This window comes from Pyxicephalus adspersus, chromosome 10, assembly GCF_032062135.1.
Source record: "Pyxicephalus adspersus chromosome 10, UCB_Pads_2.0, whole genome shotgun sequence".
NCBI lineage: Eukaryota > Metazoa > Chordata > Amphibia > Anura > Pyxicephalidae > Pyxicephalus > Pyxicephalus adspersus.
The window spans coordinates 34,631,534-34,652,773 of NC_092867.1; the positions used below are offsets into that span (position 1 = coordinate 34,631,534).

The window sequence follows — 21,240 nt, forward strand, 5'->3', positions numbered from 1 at the left end:
TCGAAAAATGTCACATGCATTGTTAAAATGATGATCAAAGGCACGAGACCTATTATACTTTTACAGGCTTGTAAAATGATCTATGATCTAAAGTAATTTCCTCTGGACATATACCCTGATTTGCAAGCCTACCATACCTTTTTCATACCTGTTTTATTATCCTCTTCATATACTGAATTTAGGGAAAACTAGAAAAGCAGAAGAATTTTATGCACAGTACACACAGGATCACTTTTTGTTGAACCTCTCCCTCCTCCCTCATAGCTTCTGTCTTCTCTCCTCTGTCTTGGTGTTTGTTTTATTGGAGCCTGGGGTGTTCTTTTGATCAAGTCAATCTCACTCTGGCACTTGAGTCCTGATTGGCTAAAGGGTTTAGAGAGAAAATCTTTAATTAAGTAGATAATCTCTTCTTAGTAGGTTTGCAGCTCCATTTCTCTACCCCTTGGCTCTCACTTGGGATCTCCTACTGGTCCTGATTTAAACTTGCAGAAGAACAGTCTTTGCTTGTAGTGTCTCAGGGTTTCTCAGTTTGGATTATGTTGTATATTGGATCCCACTTGATCATCTTTCTCCTACTTCTAGTCCATTTTGGCCATTGTTGGTAAGTAGTAGTGGAGCATTATTTGACATCTCATAATGATTTATGGTGTAAAAATATATGCAAATACATATTTAAAAAATATAAATGATAAACATTTTAAAAACAAAATTAATTTTTCCTGACATATCAAATACGCTTAAAGTGTCTATCAATGGGGGAAAGCTATGGCATGTTATGTTATCAACTTAATATACACATTTTCAAATATAGAAGGTAAAAAAATTGGATGTTTTTATATACTAAACCTAATTTATTTAGACATTGAATTGTAAAGAAATTGCATGAAATTACCCAATATTTCAAAGTATTCCTCTAGTCGTTTAGTAAAAATGTATATCTAGGGTACATGGCTACTCTAAGGAATGAACCCCTTACATCAACACTTACAATGTTCTTGTATGTGATGAAGGTACGAATAGCAGACACCAACATATTATTATATTAATAAAAATACACCCTTTTTTTTTTTTTTTTCATTTAATAATAGTATAAATTTACTGCTTTTAGAATGCTTTGAATATTAAAAAAAAATATTTCAGTTGACTGTAAATATTAGGGCAAAAAGGTAAGTAGTTATTCAGATCTGTTTCCTCTTAAATATTATAATATGTTTTTTTTAATTCTAAGTCTGTTTTTGTGCATAACAATACCTTTAAAATTCATATCTATATTTGTACATATTTAGATGCAGCCCATGATTAAGATATACACAACCATAGATGATGAACATTTATTGTCACCTCACTTCTACATAGAGGTAGAGGACAATTGTATTGATCAGCTAATATTTAAATTTTACTAGGTACGGCATAATATAAATGAATTTACTGGAAATTATAAGAAGCAACTGTAAAAAGTAGAAACTTTTATGAGAATACATTTTTATTGCATTTTTTTAGATTCTGTAAAAAGGTCTTATTTTGTCCATAGCAAGCTATCAGATTTAATCCTGCTGAAGACAGGCAAATGCTTGTTGGATTCTGATGAGTTGTTAATGGTTACTGCACTACTACTGACTAAGTATGACAACTTTTTCCTTAAAGTAAAATGAAAACTGAAGCAGAACTAAATGTGTTATGGATTTGATGTCTAAATTGCCAACTGTAAATTCATTTACTGTTGCAAACATGAAGGATAAAAAGCAATAAAAGCAAAGATATACAATATTGTATAATTTTATATTAACCCTTATAAATAATATGTAATCTAATAAAGTCAAATGAGATAAATATTGTATTTTGGTATACTTTTCATTGTAGATCAACACATTCTTTTTCTGGAGTAGTATTTCAAGTCTTTTATTTAGACAATATTAATAAAACAATAACATAACATAACATAAGTAAGGTAGTGCTTATCCACTTGGACTGATTCATAGATGAAGCTTCTATATTACTCTGGTGAATACCATGTATTTCATAATCTAGTATCTGTGCCTAATCCTTGTAGCTGCAGTGTAATTTCAATGGTGTATTAGAATGAGCTAATTGGCATATGTAAATAGAATGAATGACATGCAAAGCTGATTGCAGACAACATGGAACACTTTCACCTCTCCCTTACAATGTTCAGCTTATGCAACGTAAATCACAAGCATATTTAAAAAAGCAACATTTATTGTTTCTCCTGCTATAAAAACTGTACCTAATCTAAGAATTTCTGATAAATGGGTAAAAATAATCAGGGTTCTGTTAAAGTAATGTGTTGGGGGGGTTACTCCAAATGGTGTTTAGTGGGAGCCCAGAATGACCTTTGTTATTTGCTGGCCAGGTGGATATTTTTTCAAATATATTATTTGCAGGAAATATACTTTTGTTAGTTTGTGATATGCTGTTAATATTTGAAAGATTTGCCTCCAAATTTCTAATAAAGCAAGTTGATTTATTAGGGAATTAGGATTATTGTCCCTTCAATTAGCTTGGCAAAGTACGTAAAGCTGTGCTGACTTTATTCGTCCAATCATGTCCAAGCAAAAATATTTATTTTTACGTTTCCATGCAAATAATTAGGTATTCTTTTTAAAGTAATTTTCACTGCATTCACTGATGTAAGTGAAAATCCCCTTGCAGAGTAATGATTTTACTTACCAATGTGAACAGCCTAATCTCCTACCACAAATAAATTAACTACAGTGTTATATATGGACAGAAATAAGGTCTTTTCCTTTTAGTGCACACAACAGAATACGTGCAACACCGTGATTGTATTGGAATGTATTTTACATAAATTGAAATTTGAATCCAAATATGTTATCATTTATCTTTGGGTATGTTTTGTTAATGAGTTTTAATTTTTGTTTGGTTCTGTCTTTTTACTCTGTTGTGCTGTATATAGCATAGCAAGCTTGTATTTAGAGATTAAATTTAACATCAGACATGTTGCAGGACTTAAAAGTTTTTTCCCCCAAAATGTTAAATGACATGCAGATACTGCTATCTTTATAACTTATTCCAGTTTAGTTCTATTTGAATTATTAGGATTGGAATTAATGCAAGTCATGTGTTACTTTACACAGCAACATCAGAAAGCAACAGATGCTGTCACATCTCATGGGAACTATATGAGCCATTATCCTGTCAGGTCCCCATCTAGTTATCTTGTATCTTGGTCAGAAGACAGAGGATGCTAGTAAATCACCCTGGCTAATTTCTTTATCTGTGTGCATGAATCACCATGTTTCTCGTGTAAGGGATTTCAGGTGATGTGACCCAGTAATAACAGTGATCACCACATACCAATGCCCGCTGAGTTGGAATTCCAAGAAACGTCCAACATTTTATCAGTTTGGAATGTCAGGAAGAAATTTAAGGATTCAAGATTCTGCTTCAAATACACAATGATACAATCCTGATAAAGATTACAACAGATGTCTGTGGCCAATTTGTTTGTTAAAGATACTTTAAAAATGACAACAAATCAGATCACTGTGTTTGGTGTTATAATGCATTTCAAGTTTATTTTTTTACTTATAACATAAACCACAATCTATATAACCAGATTCAGGGGCAATGGAGAAGGTAAACACCTATGCATTTGAATAGCAGAAGACTACTAAGCTATCTCTCTGTCTCTGAGCAAAAATGTAATTTGTAAAGGTGCCCAAGTTGATTTTTTTCTATAGGCAACAATACAAATTTGCCTGTCTGGCTTGGTTGAACATTTACAGCTTTCAGTTTATGTTTACTATTTGGCTAGTAGTGTTTTTTAGGTACATTTTGTCCATACTAATAATACAATATAATAGAGAATTTACCTATAGTCATGCTGAATAGCCATCTGTAGTTTTTGCAGAGCTATGTCTGAAGGTTCGAGTACTATGCAATCCTTTGCGGCTTTCTGGTATAGACTAGGAGCTGGTACACACAGAAAGACTTTTAATTGGGTGGTCAGAATCAAAGTTGGCAGTAAGTTTGCTCATGTGTACCAGGCCTAAAAGAGTATAGAGTGCTAGGATCAGAACACAAGCGGATAGCAACTTGCCGGGAGCAAGCAATCATTTGTCTAATTTTCAACAAAAAATCTTGATTGTAGGTAAATTTTCCACTTTGGTGAAAATATTTTTTTCTCCATTTTTTGTATCCTGTGATCTTCCCTCTTATGTAACAGATTTGCCTGGCTGACAAGCATGTTTGTGTACCCTATATGCTGATGTTTACACTCATATAATTTATGCCTCTTCCGCTGATAGGAGTAAGAATTTCCTTTAGTTTATGACTGCCATAAAAGCCAGGCTCCCCTTTGAAAAAAACAGAAACAAGATGCAATGTTTTTTGATACCTAAAGATAAAAATAAGATAGGGTTAGGAAATGTAAGAGGACAATTATCTTGGAGTTTCAATGACCTCTGTGTTTCCTGCACAAACCAAACTTTCAAAATGTATAGGGTCAAGCTAATACTAGATAACAGAGCAAAGAAATAATCACATCATACTAACAAACTATGAACCAAATATAAATGAATTTAGTTATAATTAAATAATTGAATTAATTATTTTACAAAAGATGAACCAGTGACATATGAAGTACAACACTGAAATTCATATATGGGAACTGTTTTACCTTAACAATGATTTGTACTGAGTTCAACCACAAATCATTTGTAATTCTGTTCATCCTTGCACCTCTATCACACTGCACATCTTTCAGGAGGTATGCTTTTAAAATGAACTTTTCAACAGTTGAAATATACATTTATTTCTAACAACTCATCTTAGTTACTTCTCTTCTTTCAACCTGTGATTGCGCATGACGAAGCAGAAGCATACTGTTAGGCTAACACTTAGACGTCTTCCATTAGCTTGAACCTTGTATTCCACATGAACCCAGTACACTTTATTAGTCTCTGGTATTAGCCCCTTGCCACTAGAGTCAGTATATAGATCAAACTTTCATGTTTTTTTTAACATGGGAGCCCCCCAAAAAATTTTTAGATCATCAGCGAACCCCTGCTACAATTAATAGACCCATAGTTCACCATACATTAGCATGGAGGACTGTAGGAAGAATGCTTCTTACAAAGCTGGCCAGCGGAAATAATGTCTCCCTTATGGATAGCTAAAAAAAACTTTAGGTGTCACTTAAACTGAATCCCTAGCAACCTCTGGAGGTAACCTTAGTTGATCCCTGGCTGAACCTCATATACCTTACATAAAGTATTAGAAAAGACAGATACCAAGCCAAATTAAAGAATAAAAATAAAATACACTTCATTACATTTAATGAATACACAACTGCATAAAATGCATTTCTTTTTAGATGCAGTAAAACTTTGATATTATGTGCTTGAAATAAAATGTTACATTATAGCATGTAAATTCATTCAATATAAATTTGTATTATTTATTATTCCGCCTCTATGAAAGTCAAACATACACAAATACCACTATTTTGATATACACAAGACAACATTTTGTTGTATGGAGCAGAAACCATCATAATTATGGTAAAGGAAAGAAGCTTTAAGCTAGAAATGTTTGTCTAGTTATCTAATCATTTCTGTTGATCAAGGCAACCCAGCCAGCCCATTGCTTTATTGCTTGGAGGATATGTAAGAGATGGCAGGAAACTTTTTATTGTTTGTTTACAATTTCATCTACAAACCTTGCAGCTAAACAAACAGGTTCAGCATTCCTAAAGAGCTCATTTATTTATACCCTCACACTGGTGTATGTTTTAACACGCAGTGCACACATTGCAATACTGTTTTAACATTTTTTTCTCTAACATTCAATGGTATCGTTGTACGCTGCATGTGTTTAATGTATTACAGCACATTGGAACATGCTGAGCAAAAATTACACATTTTCCTAATGCTCACAATGCTGCTTGTTGGGTGGAACTAAAACCACAGGACACAAATTTCTGCTTACTTGTGTTGAGGTGAGTGACCCTTCAGTTTCTCAAAAACTGTTATTTCAGTGAGCTGATCACACTTGAGTTCCCTATCCCATGGGCACGTGGGTGAAGAGTTTATTGCAAAATGTTGTACTGTATATCCAACCTTTGCTCCCCCCATTAGAGTCTTACTACCCTTGCTGAAGATAAATGAGTCACACTGGTTTCTATTGCATTCTTAGGCGGCGTACACACGTGCAATAATTGCCGTTGGAAAGAAACGAGGAAAGAGAAAAGATTTTTCAATAATTGTTAACAAAAAAAGCGCACATCAATTAGTCAACGAGGCAGACAGACGAGGAATCTCGCTGGAAATGAACGTCCGTCCCGGCAGATCTGATTGGGCGATGATCATTTGTAATCTATTGTGTGTATGGTTGTTCAGTGATCGTAGATTGTTCCGTGTTACACTTTCTCCTGTACATGTCACTTCCTGCATCGTTCACAAATGATCGATTGTTCAAACGATCGTTTCTATTGTGTACATTATTGGTGGATTATATTTGAACGATCGTATCATTACAGCATGTACAGAATTGTGCACAATACGATTGTTCAAAATAATTGTGAATAATCCTTTGGTCATTCGTTTTCAAACGATAATTATTGCACGTGTGTACCTAGCCTTAGGAGTACTTTTTATCCTTTTACAACCTTAATTATATAGATAAGATTGAGAACACCTATCTCATAACCAAAGTCTTGAAGTGGTAGGAGAAAACAGGTAGTGCTTCAACTGCCAACTGTCTAACAAATACTGAAAAATCACTTTTGGGTGAACTGACCCTGTATAGATTTCCATAATTTACACTGTGAATACCATCTATTTGCATAGCAAAGCAGACAGCTATAGGTCTATTTTAGCAGTGGGATTCTCATGTTGTGCTTGCTCTGCATCTCACATAACTGCTTGTGCTCCTTTCAGCTGTCATTTTAGTAGCTGAATGAAAAAGTAATGTCAGCAGAAGCTGCTCATATATACCTGGATATATACAAAACTTTATTATATAGCATTTTATTTTTTTACAAATGTTATGCTTGTCTAGTATTATTATTTTAATTATTGGTGTTGCCTGTAGTATTATTATTAGTAGTAGAAGTAGTATTATTACTCAAAAAAAAATGTTATATGTCAAAAACTTTAACACGTTTTGATATATAATCTACCAATGTAAAAATAGATGAGAACAGTATTTTCAAAAAAAAAATCATTTTGAAGCTGGTCATGCAGGTATTACAGTGTTTTTGCAAAAAAATCTCATCCAATATGTGCATACATCTACTTTAATTAGGCATAATGTTAAACATCTTTATAAAATAATTTTGTGGCCCGAACATCTGGCCAACCAAGAGTACAATTAATTTTTTTTTCATCACACAGAAACATTGGCAGGGAAGTATGTTGCAGTAAATAGGGGGTTATCATTACTCAGGTCCCTTCTTGTCCAGGCATAATCAGAATGTATTACATCCACAAATACATAATATTCAGCTGTTCTGCAAATAATCACAGCTGTCAATTGTTGCCAACTATTATTTTTATTTCACGTAAAGTTTTCAGGAGGGACAGATTTCCAATTTTAGATAATGTCAGTTTTGTGAGAATCTTTCTTTTGTATGATCTTGTCCCAGACAGGGCTTTGTACAATTTTAGTTGTGTTCATTATTAACGAGAGTTTGATCAATTGATGGCAGCAGATTTCACATTGCTTGTATTAGATTTTTTTTGCTATCTATTACCTCATCTAGGACGATTAACCTTTTCTATTTGTCCCAGGGACTTGTTTTATCTGACATTGGATATCTTAAATGACTGAAATGCTGTTAACTTATATGCTTCATTATAGACTATGGTTCTGATTTATTAAAGCTCTCCAACGCTGGAGTAACCTGGGTAATCCAGCAAACCTGGAATGGATTTGCTTTTTGCCAGCAAATGTTTTGAATCGTGGATCAGATCAATTCCAGGTTTGCTGGATTATCCAGCTTCACTAAAGAAAGTTTATTCTCTCCAGCCTTGTAGAGCTTTTTTTAAATCAGGCCCAATTTATCAATTTTTTATGCGTTTAGTATATAGTGTTTGTTTTTCTTATTACAGTCATATTTGGAAACAACTATATTCCAAGTAATTTATATAATGGTGGTTAGGGTTGTAATTCACTGATGTAGTTTTGCACTTGTACAGCAAAGTTATATTGAAAGAATTTGTACACATACATATCATGTAAAGGCTTTTTTTTCTACTTTACGGGCAATTAGTAAGCATGTGTATAGGCAACACCTAACTTTGAGCTTTGATGGGTGGGATGAAACTTTGTTTGAAAGCGACATTAATATGTGTTCTAGTATGTGTACCTTTCTGTTGAACTATTGAACTTGAACTGTTTTTTTTTTTTTTTTGTCTCCAGCATGATAAGAATTATTGGCACTAGCCTGGACTAACAGATGTACCATTCTCATAAATGGCCAAGTCTGGTGCATGTCATGCCCAGCGGTCTGCCAAAGGGCTAATATTTTGTTTGGGTATACATTGAGAAAAATGCACCACGCAGAACCTAAAGTGACATTTGAGTTTAAATTGTAAATTATCACAATTTCAGGAAAGATTCTACAAGAGCAGAAACTGGCATGCCATGATAGGACATACAGATTAGCTTGTAAACCACAGCAGAGAGAAAAAAACATATTCTGGTTAAGAATCCTTGCAGATATTTTAAACACAAATAATGCCTTTTTGTAACCAACAAACAGTTTACATAATTAATTTTGATTTGGTATAAGCCTCTTACAGCCACTATACAGCAAATCTTTTTTAATGTATGACTTAACAAATACTATATTTTGCATTGGTGTATATTTTACTGAATCATAGAAATTTAGTGTGAACTGGGTTTGCTTTTGCTTAAACTTTTTGTTAACTCCATAACAGATTTTTTAAAAAAAGGACTGCTTCCCTTTTTCTGTGAGCTTTTGTGGACATGCTGACGGCCATATTGGTTGTGATCAAATAGCAAGTGTCAACTTAACACAATTCACTTTAGGAAATTACCAATTCAGATGAGCCTGATTTTGAGAAAGGCATCTGTGATCACATCTGTGCTAATGTGTTTGCCCAGCCCCGGCGAACTTGTAGGAATTATGTTAACCGGAAGCAAGACTGGGAAAAAAAGAAACATGAGATAGAAGAGTTTGTTTAGGGACTGGGGATAGTTTGGAGAAATCAGCTCTTTAAGATCTAGATCAATGTAAGATTACAATGCCTTTATCAAAAGGATGTGTTAATTGTAATGTAAGGTTTAGTCATGCATGCAAAGACTCAAAGGGATTAATGTGTAATAAATCTAACTTTTATTATATCTGTAATCTGTATATATTCCTGTATATCTGTCATTTCATAGACACATTTCTAGAGGAATGTTCCCGGGAACAAACCTTATTCTCAGAATCCACTGGTTGCTCACATGAAGTCTTTTTACTGGGCTCATGTCCTTATAGCATTGCAGTAGATTGCTCTATTACCTTCATAAATTCTACTAAAAACGTAAGCTTCCCAGCAATTTCATGTGCTTTACTTTTGGAAATGGACAAAAACAATCATCAAAAACAATAAAAATGGCACTTTACAGCAGCACTTCTAGTCCACAATGGTTCCCAAAGTTCTCTTTTAGACTATTTATTGTGATTTAATGCCATTTTCTAGCCAAGCTCTAATCATTTCATCTGATATATCCCAGCATTTACAAAGCTTTTATAGGATAAAACATGGAAAAATGTTCATGTACTGCAGGGATTACTGCATTTTTTATTATATGTCTTTACATACACTTTAAGTAACATATAACTTTATATTTGTGTGTAGACTTTTGAATAATGGACAATTTAAAGTAGATACTGGTATAATACATTTTGTGTATACAACTGTTACTGTTAGAAATGTGAGTAGAAAATCACAGCAACAGTGGACCAATATTTGTATATGTAGTCTAGAACATTTGGTCTCTTGAAAACTAACCATTCATTTCAACAAAGTCTAACTGCAAATTAGGTAAAACTAGCAGAACAGCCACCCACCCTTCAGCTTCACCCCATACCAGGTGTGACTGGGTTTAGAGTTAATAGGATTAAGATAACATTGACTAGTCACCAATCTCAATGTTTTTCCACATGGTCATTATCCTTTTTTGTCCCATGGTATCAGAGGTTACCTCTTCAAATTAATCCCTGGGTATCCTGTTTAGTTCTAAATGCTTAACAGGAATAGAGCCTTTAGCTTTTCCCATCCTAAATGCATTTAGTTTGAAGAGGTCACATGAAGTCCTCAGAACAGACTTACAATGAAAATTCACATAGAAAAGTAGAGTTATGCAAGTCTGGAATGGTTGTTCCCCGTCATTCAACATCCTGTTTGAGAATAGCCCCATAGAAATGGTTACCAAGTAACCTTGAAAACACGTGGTGTGCGTGTCTTCATTTTAAGCCTCTTCGTAATTAAATGATGTTTGGAACCCGGTTCAAGACAAGAGTTTGATAGAAATGGAAGTGTTGAGGCTCAAATGGAAAGATGTAATCTGTTGTTCATCCAAATCAGGCAAATGCAGCGCCAAGCCTTGGGTCCTGACTAACTGGTGTGAAGCAGCCACAGTAACTGATTGCTATCATTATAATACAATTTTATATTGAGGTCATAACATGTTTTTTGTTTGATGAAAATAGGCCTTTTATTAGAGTACTATATGTGTAGAACACTTTCATACAAGTGGTTGCCCAATAGTAACAATTGGCACACGTAGTACAAATGTCTGTGTATTGATTAGTTTATCTCTGCAGTTTGCTAATGGGAACGGGATTAGAATAATATTTCACACTCATTGCTATGTTCTTCTACAGACCAGGTCTGTATTTAGATAGCATGTTGCCCTGATTCACCGGACTTAAAGGGTCTTTATTACAGGATGCTTATGGAACCATTAAAGGAGAGCTTTATGCAGCTTTATGTATAAACGTGTGGAAAATATAATTGTCTTCACAGTAATGATTGCTCTTGTTGTTCTGAAGTGTCCTCATTCCTCTCAGGTGGTTGGAAGATAGTGTAGACATAATTTTATAGAAAGCTTGGCTTTGAAATAGCAGAGGTGACTTGATATATATTTCAATGGAATAAGGGCAATGCTAAAGTGATCCCCGTTTTATGCTGGTATTTATGGTATAAATTGTGTATAAACCGAGTTTTATATTTACCACAAATTTATATTGCACCAAAGCACCATGTTGTCTAATATATTGTTCAGCAGCTTTTGTTAGGAAGTTGTCCATTTCAGGACTATGATCTGACTCCTATCTGAGCTTTAAAAAGGATACAGCCACTTTACCTTGTTCTTTTTGACATTTTGAATTAATACATATCTTGTACGTGGGAAATAGTTGCAGGTGTTTATATATCATATGTAGATTTTATCTAAATAAATTTTGTGTATGATTGTCTAATAACAAAAAAAAAAAATCTAATAGGACATGCACAAAAATGCTAGGCCCTACTGTTTGGAAGTCGGTTTTTACTTTTCTATATGTCGGCATTATAATGGGCATAAAACAAGAGAATGAAGAATTCCTGGCATGTCTTGGATGGGGAAGCTGGAGTTTGTTTCTTTCAATTAATAGTCTGCTCTGTCTCTTGCAGGTCAGTGAACAATTTTCTGATGACTGGTCCCAAGGTAAAAGACATTCCTTTGATCTACATTTACACTTTGCAGTATGATTTCTGTCCTGTGTAAGATCTCCTTCACAAAGAGGTGGAGGACTGCAACCTCTTCCATGTAGTATGTTCTTCTGTTTTATACTGGACTTAGAGAATATATGAGATTGCTACATCTACATTGTCTTTAAAACTAAAGTGTACCATGAATCATGAATATAAGGATTCCATTATATGCAATTGCTTGCAAGAAAATGTTGGTGCTTGTAAATAATCTTCAGTTACAAGTATTGTTGTAAAAGCTACAACTAAGCAAGAGAAAAAAATCCAGGATTTGTGAATTGAATGTTTATGATCCTTGGTAGTCTATAAAAACAGAAGTCACATATAAGAGGGGGTGCTGAGAAGTTCCTGGCTTTGCCCCCTTACTGGATGAAATAGAAAAATGAGTGTGGGGGCAAATGACAGCCTAAAATCTTAGTATGTAACTGTGCAAATATCAGGTCTTTGCGGTTCTTAAAACTGTTTTTTCTTTTAGTGAGAAGCTGTGTCTTTTATCTGTCCTTTGCTGACTTTCCCTGGAGAAACAAAAACTTCATGGCGGCCCGTAACTCCAACAACGTGAAACTTGCTTGTGCCTTTGCCATCACAGCTTCTCACTAAAAGAAAAAGCAGTTTTAAGAATCACAAAGACCTGATATTTGCAGTTACATACTAAGATTTTAGGCTGTCATATGCCTCCACCCTCATTTTTCTATTTCATCTGGAAGGGAGCAAAGCCAGGAACTTCTCAGCACCCCCTCGTATTAGTGTCTGTTAACAAAGAAATAACTTGAACAATTGTATTGGTATAGCATAATTTTTTAGTGCATTTTATACAAGACTTTGTAATAGAAAAGGTGTTTTTAGTACATGAATGCAGATTCACTCATTATCCGGTTTGATTTTTCTTATAGGCCTATCTTATTTACTCAAGCAGCGTGGCAGCTGGGGCACAAAGTGGTATTGAAGAGTGTAAATACCAGTTTGCTTGGGATCGGTGGAACTGCCCAGAGAGAACATTACAACTTTCCAGCCATAGCGGTCTACGCAGCGGTAATTTATTCTCTTTTATAGTTTCTCTTTTGTATTTTATTTTTACTACATTCTTCCATTCTGAACAATATTCCTTACATAATTTAGGTTAGGAAGAATTAATTTGCCTAAATTGCTCTAGGATTATATTCACTTACCTAAAAGCATTTTGTTTATGGCTTTATTAATGAATAATTTGTGTGGGTGACTTTTCAAAATGTCCGTGTGGTCATGTGAAGATTTTGGTTCTTCTTCCTGGTGGTGGCATAGTTCTATTTCTACCCAAGATCTATCATCAATCCCCTTGACCATAGTTCTCTTGCCAATGGATGCCTCCAGTAGGGGTCAAGTTTGATTCCATTTCATCCAAGTGTCCATCAGTTCAGGATATATATTCAAGATAAATTGGTTAGGGTTAGAATCCCTCAATTTCCAAAGTATCCTCTTTTCCAGACTGGACCCCACCTTCTACTGGATCTTCTACCACAGGCAGCAGCCTCTCTGACTCTGGACCTTCCTCTCCAGTCTGGAGCATTCACTTCAACAGGATCCTCTTCTCTAGACTTGAATCTCAGTACAACCGGACATTCTTATCCCGTCTCCAGATCCCATTTCCACCGAATTACCCACCACCTGGAGTTTCTCTTTCTGCGGGATTCCCCTCTCCAGGTTAGAGCTTTCTTCTATTTCATGGCTCCATTCCTGCAGTGCAAGTAAATATATCCAGATTTTGTACCATTAATAGCAACAATAATTTGCAAATTCCTTCACAGATTTCCATTTATGGGTTTATTTGTGAGATCATTTATTTCATAGGTCAAAGCCTTTTGTAATATTACCAATAATCCACTTGACCTGCTGTTTTTGCACACATGATCTCAGCTTGATTTCAGCTTAAGATGACTTTTCAGAAAACTCTATTTTTTATCTTTGCTTGTCACTTGTTCAATCATATACTGTAGTGAAACAGGTTTCAGTTCCTTTTATATCAACCACTTTCTTAAGGTAATAAAAACCAAGATACCAACTATCTCTGTGGTCTTTGCTTTATTTTCTGGCAATCATCTTTGACAGTATATGTAACTTTTGGGAGAAAAAAAAAAGCTTCTGCTGTGACTTTTGGAAGACAATCATAATTTATAGTGGGCTCTAAATGCATAAAAGTGTGTGATCAGGAAATACAATCCTTACTCCTACTACTAAAAAGGTGCACAGCATTCAATTTTTCAGAAAGGACTTTCCAACTTCTACATTATAATTACCTGAGAAGACTAAAACCGAAACAACATCTGACAAGAGAAATCATGGTATTTGTCAGCCCTGTTCATTGACAATACAAAATTTGAAAAGGACCTGAACTGTGGAAGCTTGGCCAAAAATGCAAGAAAGGAACAAATGAATAGTCACTAGTGTTGCCTGTTGGCTCCTTGCAGCTGATTTTTTCCTAGGGATTACTTACTATGCCCATCACTATGTGTGGCAGTTGCCATCTTGGCAGAGAAATAGGACTTTGCTTCCCTATGTCAGAGCGGCCCCTAATGATCGATTACTTATGGAGAAATATTCAAGCAGCAAGCGAGATACAAAAAACAGATTCACAGAATAAATAAAGCAAAAGCAGGAAGATCCTTGCACTGTACGTCCTCAGTTACAACTTCCTTTCCAACGAGGAGAACCGTGGAAGCAGCGGTAGTGACAACACTGAAAATAATCAAATCTACAAACAGTTTCAGTTCCATCATTTCTTTTTTACAAGACCAATCAAAATCTTTTTGCATAAATGGGTTTTAGCAAGGCCTTCTTTCTGATGATAATGCAACAATACACACAGAAGAGACAAAGCATATTAAAACAGAGGTGCTTTTCCTGAATGTATGGCTTGATATTACCACTTAAGTTCCTCATCATAAACTAATATAATCCATACATATGATTCCTTTTTATTTCTTCTAATAAGGAAGGAGGGATGATAATTATTTAGAAGTGTCCATAGTCAGGGAGATCAGTATTGTTCACAACCGTTGGATGGCTTTACTAAGTCATTGCATTACAACTAGATAGCAACACTGGAGTCAACATATGGAGGCTTCAATCAAAGCCTACCAGGGTGCACCTGAGAGCATCCATTACCTATGGTACAGTTGTTCGCAGGCCTGGAAGTCTAAGTGGTTTATACTATAACATTATCTATATACAACAGCGTTCACTGTAAATCTATGAGCTTCATCACTCCTCTACAATGAGCTGTTCCAGTAAACAACCTACGTCAAATATACATCTGCTGCCCCTGTTTCCTGCTTTCCACAAACACAACTTGGGCTAGCGGGTGGTTAAGAGGTTACAACATTGAACTTTATTTGGGTAGTTGCTTAGTTAATGCAGTCATAGGACAATATATGGAGGCTGACAGTAAACTTTCTGGTTCTTTCCAAAATAGCTTGTTTAATCTAGTTTTGGTTTGTTTATGCAATGTGTAGTATAATTAGCATGCCTATTGTGTAATCTTTCTTTTGGCATTGTAGTCCTCTGTAGCAGATTTTTTAAAACTTTATTGGCTGCATGTATGTTTAAGGTTTGTTAAAAAGTGAAACCAGAATTAGCATGCCAGGATCTAAGCCCGCACCAAGTGAGCAATGGACCTTTGCATGTTTCTATCCTCACAGGTCGACAGAGTGTGGGCATGCAGGCAGCAAGACACTTACAGTTCTGTGGGCCAAGTACATTTATTCCATATTATTCCTAAAATGAATTATAATTCCTTACGCAGGGCTTCATAAGAGGGTATTAACTGCTATTTATTTGTGCAACACAGTATTCATAGGCGTAGAATGTAAAATTATCATCATGGAAATGAATGGCATGAATGGAACCATCTAAACAGCTCTTCACTGAACCTGGACTACAATACATTAATGCATTTAGTCCTTTAGGATTTGCATATTATAAATGTTTGAATTGAGAGCAACTTTATTTTCTTACATATCTAGATGCAATAGATACATCCAAGTAACAATAGCGTAAAAAAAAACTTCTAACTATGCACTCTTTTTTTATAACAGCAAATCGAGAAACTGCCTTTGTACATGCTATTAGCTCAGCTGGAGTAATGTATACACTCACACGGAACTGTAGCCTTGGAGATTTTGATAACTGTGGCTGCGACGACTCCAGAAATGGACAACTTGGTAAGATTGCAACAAATAATTATTTTCATATATTTTGCTAAAAAAAATAATGTACACCAGGTCATTATAGACTGCTGTGGGAAAACAAAATGCAGAAAAATTTATGGGCAGCCATGGCCGGAACAATGCTGAAAGCTTACCGAACATCACACTGCATACTTTCCACTCCAGCAGCAAAGTGTGACTGAACCATCTGGCTCAGTTTGCACTTTTTAGACCTGGCAAATGCAGGTGTCTGGAAAAAATTCACTACAACCCTTCACTGTTATGTGAAAGAGCTTTTAAAGAAAAATTATTGGCAACCAACCACACTAAGATTACATTTTTTTTTCCAGACCTCTGAAATATACAGCCTAGACTAGTATGAAAATATTTTACATAATTTGTTTTGTAGTTGTGATTGTGTGCACTTCCAAAAAATATTTTTTTTACAAACACCGTATTACTGATATATCAATCAAGCTACATAATTTTACCATAGGCCTGCTGATCTATTACTTTGGGGGTCAAAAAACAAAACACTATATGCCTGCATATTTTGTGATATATAAATTCAGATTTTTTTTTTACCAACTCTGCTTTTATTTCCAAGTCTGCAATAGGTGGATCTGCTGTACCAGGATATGAATATTCATATTCCACAGGGTCAGCCTATCTTAAACAAAATGTAGAAGTCTCTTGCTTTTTATTTGTCTTGAAAATCACAATGACACAATTTAACAATCTAACAATTTCTCAACTGAGGGGGACTGACTTTTTATTGAAACAAATCACATCAAGTTTTTTTATTGTGTCTGCTTACAGGAGGACAAGGATGGCTTTGGGGTGGTTGCAGTGACAATGTTGGCTTTGGAGAAGCCATATCTAAACAGTTTGTGGATGCACTGGAAACAGGACAAGATGCTAGAGCTGCCATGAATCTTCATAATAATGAGGCTGGAAGGAAGGTATAGCCATATCAATTATGTGTTATTTTTATATTTTTGCTCTTATACTCTTGATCATTTCATTGTTGAAAGTGGGTCTAGTATAGCATGTTTTGTAAGAACATATATACTAAAGGCTCAATTTATAAAACAATGAATCTGACATTCTCCAAAACAATCCTATGTGGGAATTAATTACTGTCATTGAAACACATAGACCTGGAAGAATTCCATGAAGGAATGTTTGCTGCCCTGTTTTATAAATAAATGATCCTGTTGTACATTGGTACAAATAGAGAATGCAACAAATTAGGACAAATGTATCTTTATTATGGTATATATTGACTGATGGATTAGTTGTTTGCTTGACTTTGCTAAATTAATGCTTTTCAGTACAATAAATTAACAGATTGCAACACACTTTTCCTTTAGTTTAATAGTTGTGGTGCAAATTCACCTTGGAAAAAAGAATACCCAAAGTCTATGGCATATCAAAAAAACTAATTCACTCAATTCCCTAGCAAGATCATAATTTACTTTGCTAAATGTTCAGCCTACAGCCCATATTCCTTTAGAAATTTAAACCTCATTGTGTATGGTAGGGTAAAAATACTGCAATGTGTTCCATTCACAACTTCCATTCTTTTTAGGCAGTAAAGAGCACAATGAAGAGGACATGTAAGTGCCATGGAGTTTCTGGAAGCTGCACAACTCAAACCTGCTGGCTGCAGTTGCCGGAATTCAGAGAAGTGGGCTACTATTTAAAAGAAAAATATCACAAAGCTCTGAAAGTTGATTTGCTGCAAGGTGCGGGTAATAGTGCAGCCAGCAGAGGTGCCATAGCTGAAACATTTAGCTCCATTTCCAAGAAAGAACTTGTTCACCTAGAAGACTCACCAGACTACTGCCTAGAAAACAAGACGTTGGGCCTTCTTGGTACAGAAGGCAGAGAGTGTCTTAAGAGAGGCAAGACGCTTAGCAAGTGGGAAAAGCGGAGCTGCAAGCGTTTGTGCGGTGATTGTGGACTGGTGGTGGAAGAGAGAAGAGCAGATATGGTCTCAAGCTGCAATTGTAAATTTCATTGGTGCTGTGCTGTTAAATGTGAACAATGTAGGAAAACTGTCACTAAATACTTCTGTGTCAAAAAGGAGAAGCGTGAGAGGAGCGGTGGTGGCATCCCACGCAAGAAAGAAACAAAGCTAAGAAAGAAATTTTAAACAGTTACTTAGTTATGATATTTTTTGTGAGACTTTACCCTTCATAGCCGGATATCCAAAATGGTTTTCTCCATCTGGTGAGACTCAACTACATGGGTTTACAGCAGTGTTTTCCAAACCAGTCCTCAGTTTAATTGTTCATGTTCTTTACAGAGGATCACAAGTGTATTAAAGTGAACCTTGCATGAAAAAAGTGTAATCAACACCAGACACTCAACACCTGACACACCTGGACACCAGTAATCCAGTTCCATTACTTCTTACCTCTCATTTAAGAGACACTTTAATGGTTTGAGGTTCATTTTTGTTCACTGTTTTAAAGAATATATGTTTATTAAATTATGCATTTAGGTTTTCCTAATCTTTATCTGAAATCTTTGTTTTTGAAATACCATTTATTATGGAGTATGACACAAGATTGACAGAGCAGTATGGGTTTCCTAAAGAGAGTAGAAACCGTTTCCTTTTAGACTGTCCTTTCTATAACATAAACTTCAAAACTGGCAAAAACAAGAATGAATCACTCTTCTGGCCTTTTTGTTTTTTGCGTCAATCCTAGCCTTAACTATGTAATGCAACACGAGGTTTTTCAGGAAGACTTGTAAGGATAGCATGGAAAATGTGAAAAGCAACATAGAGCTCAATCCATTGGCTGGAAATGAGAATACAAAATATTAGTATGCTCTATTTTAAAGTTGACCAAAAGGAAGGACATACAATATAATCCAAAAGTCAAGAAATGGATAGTTGTGCAAAAAACACCCTTATGCAAGATTCACCTGTGATTCTGTGTAGAGGTTTGGAAAACACTCATGATTAATGGTGCTGAAGGACCGCAATTGGGAAAATGGTTTACACAAAGGCACTGAAATGCTTTTTGATTCCATGTACTTCATTATATATCACACAATATAACCTTGAAGTATGAGGTTTCAAAGTAAATGGGAAACATTTCTGAAAAGTCACATATTTCTCCTTTTGCCATTAGGGAAATTCAACCTATTTTCGGTAGTCATAAAACTTTGTTTATTTGTTACACCTAAATCTTTTATAGGAAATAGAACCTCACCAAGTTCTTTGTTGCATAACACAAATGCAATAATGTTGTAGCTAGCCTCTCCTAAGCCCTTGCCTATGTTGCCTTGTGTAGGATTCACCTCTTCTGGGTAGTAAAACATTACAGCAAGTCTATTGCTTAAAGGTTTGCTATAAGAACTCCTTATTTAAAAATGTTGATTGTCCCAATGGCATGAAACAAGCAAGAAGTGAGATTTATGTCTCAGCAAAAAGAAATAAATGTTAGCAATTCAGAAGATGAACTCCAGGTATAATATCAGGTACAATACTCTAGCCAAGGCTGCATTACACATTTTGTATAGGAACATCCTTTTATATAATATGTATATTAATAATATAATAGGGAAGCACTGTACATTAAGTGAAAACAATCTGTCTTTGGCTTTTTTTTCAGTACATTATATGTTTTTTGTATACAAATTTTAAAAGGAAGTTATGACTTCATTTTAATAATGTCATTTTGTTATAGAATGATACTGTAAATAATTCAGTCATTTTATGCCACTGCATGTAATCTCCTTTTTATTTTAGCTATTGTTACTAAGGGAATTTTCAATTACTAACAAATATTAATCTTCCTAGAAGTGATACATTTTTAATGAAATTGTATATAGAAAGTGAAGCACTTTTCAAATTTAATTTATTGCACAGGTACTGAGGTGTAGGTGTAACACAGTGCAGGAAATTCAGTAAAATAAAGCATGCTCAAATACATACATCATATGTAATTGATATAAAAATTTGGCCATACAAGTGTGGATTAATTGGCAAATATTCCTGTTTATTTGGCTAACTGTTAAAATGTTTATTGAATGTTGCACAGTGTGGTTTGTTTTTGTGTACAGAATAGTTATGTTGATATTTCTTGATGATGTTTAACATATTCATGTAATTGGAAAATAACATAGTAAGACACCATGTAAAGGTATATCTGTCCAGCTCTTGTCCCTTTTCTCATTACACCTATTACATAAATGTCCTATGGGTACCACCTACATATGGATTGGCTAGCACACTGGGCATGAAAAAGGAACACAATGATAAAGTGAGAACCGAATTCCTGTAATACTGAACATCTCTACATTTACTCCTTACATTGATTGCAGTAAAACAAGGTTGCTCATGTGTATTAAATGGAATTACAAGCTGGACAGATTACCTATGGCAGTTTTGTAGATAAATGTTTGTTTATACATGTAAAGTTTTTTAGGATTTTTAAATAACAAAGAGATGACCACACTTTTCTATTTTTTTGTTTTTGTTTTAGAAAAAGCAACAAATTTAAGGTTGTTTTTTTATTTTAAACATTTTTCAAATAAAAGTTGTTAAAGTTACTTATGAAGTTGTATTCTTTGCATTAGGTTGACTCCTAATACAAGACATAATATATTTGTTTGTTGGATATCATTTTAGCCCACTGGGTGTCAAATAATAAATTAAAGCCCAACTAGAGCCAATCAAGGGAAGGGTTGCAAATCGTTCCATTGTTGCCTGTGTCCCCACTGGGAAGATTTTGCTTTATTACTAGAAAAAGTGACTGGAGGTCGGAAAATAAACAGTGATGGTAAATCTCAGCAAGGAGAATAATGAGAAACAAAGAAACAGGATTCTCTGATGCCACTATTGCAAAAATACTGTATTAAAAAAACCATAAATATTAGTTATATCTGGTGTGTCAGATATTTTGGTTCCACCCCACATGCAATGACATCCCTAACATGTCCCAGATTTAAAGAAGAGGAGTAATGGCTGGTTGGTAGAGCCACATCCTGTGGTGGGGGACACATACATATGACACCTGGAAGTGAGGTCCTTTAAAGATCCTGCCAATAGCTTTGCTTATCATGAGAGCAAGTTTTAAAGATTTGGGAAACAGGCAGCCGCAGCAGTGTATAGTATGCATTTGCTATAGCACCTTAATGATCTAATAAAAGTGTATGTGCAGAAAAAGCACTCTTAACTAATGTGTTTAAAGTCATTTTTTTTATTTTATATTCGAGTATTGAAGGGCTATCAGTCAGCTGAGAGAGAGGGGAAATCTTCCACATTTACACACAGCAAACCTGTAATACTT

At 34.9% G+C, this 21,240-nt stretch overlaps 1 protein-coding gene across 2 annotated transcripts; it reads left to right on the forward strand.

The window, feature by feature from the left end:
* Positions 1-411: 411 nt before the first annotated feature.
* Positions 412-20,500, forward strand: WNT8B (Wnt family member 8B). 2 transcript variants are annotated; one of them, XM_072424318.1, is made up of 7 exons: positions 412-601; positions 11,673-11,706; positions 12,644-12,782; positions 13,215-13,430; positions 15,821-15,946; positions 16,751-16,893; positions 17,523-20,500. In XM_072424318.1, the coding sequence occupies exons 1-7, from the start codon at positions 537-539 to the stop codon at positions 18,087-18,089; spliced, it is 1,290 nt and encodes a 429-aa protein (XP_072280419.1). In that variant the 5' UTR covers positions 412-536; the 3' UTR covers positions 18,090-20,500. The 2 variants fall into 2 exon arrangements, with proteins under 2 accessions (XP_072280419.1, XP_072280420.1); XM_072424319.1 differs by lacking the exon at positions 13,215-13,430 and having other exon boundaries at positions 415-601.
* Positions 20,501-21,240: the final 740 nt, after the last annotated feature.

Excerpts from the sequence above, each read along its gene's own strand:
- WNT8B (XM_072424318.1), top strand. The coding sequence starts at position 537 with ATGTTGTATATTGGATCCCACTTGATCATCTTTCTCCTACTTCTAGTC. Across the intron at positions 12,783-13,214 it reads CCATAGCGGTCTACGCAGCG|ACTGGACCCCACCTTCTACT; the intron begins GTAATTTATTCT and ends CCTCTTTTCCAG. Across the intron at positions 15,947-16,750 it reads CTCCAGAAATGGACAACTTG|GAGGACAAGGATGGCTTTGG; the intron begins GTAAGATTGCAA and ends GTCTGCTTACAG.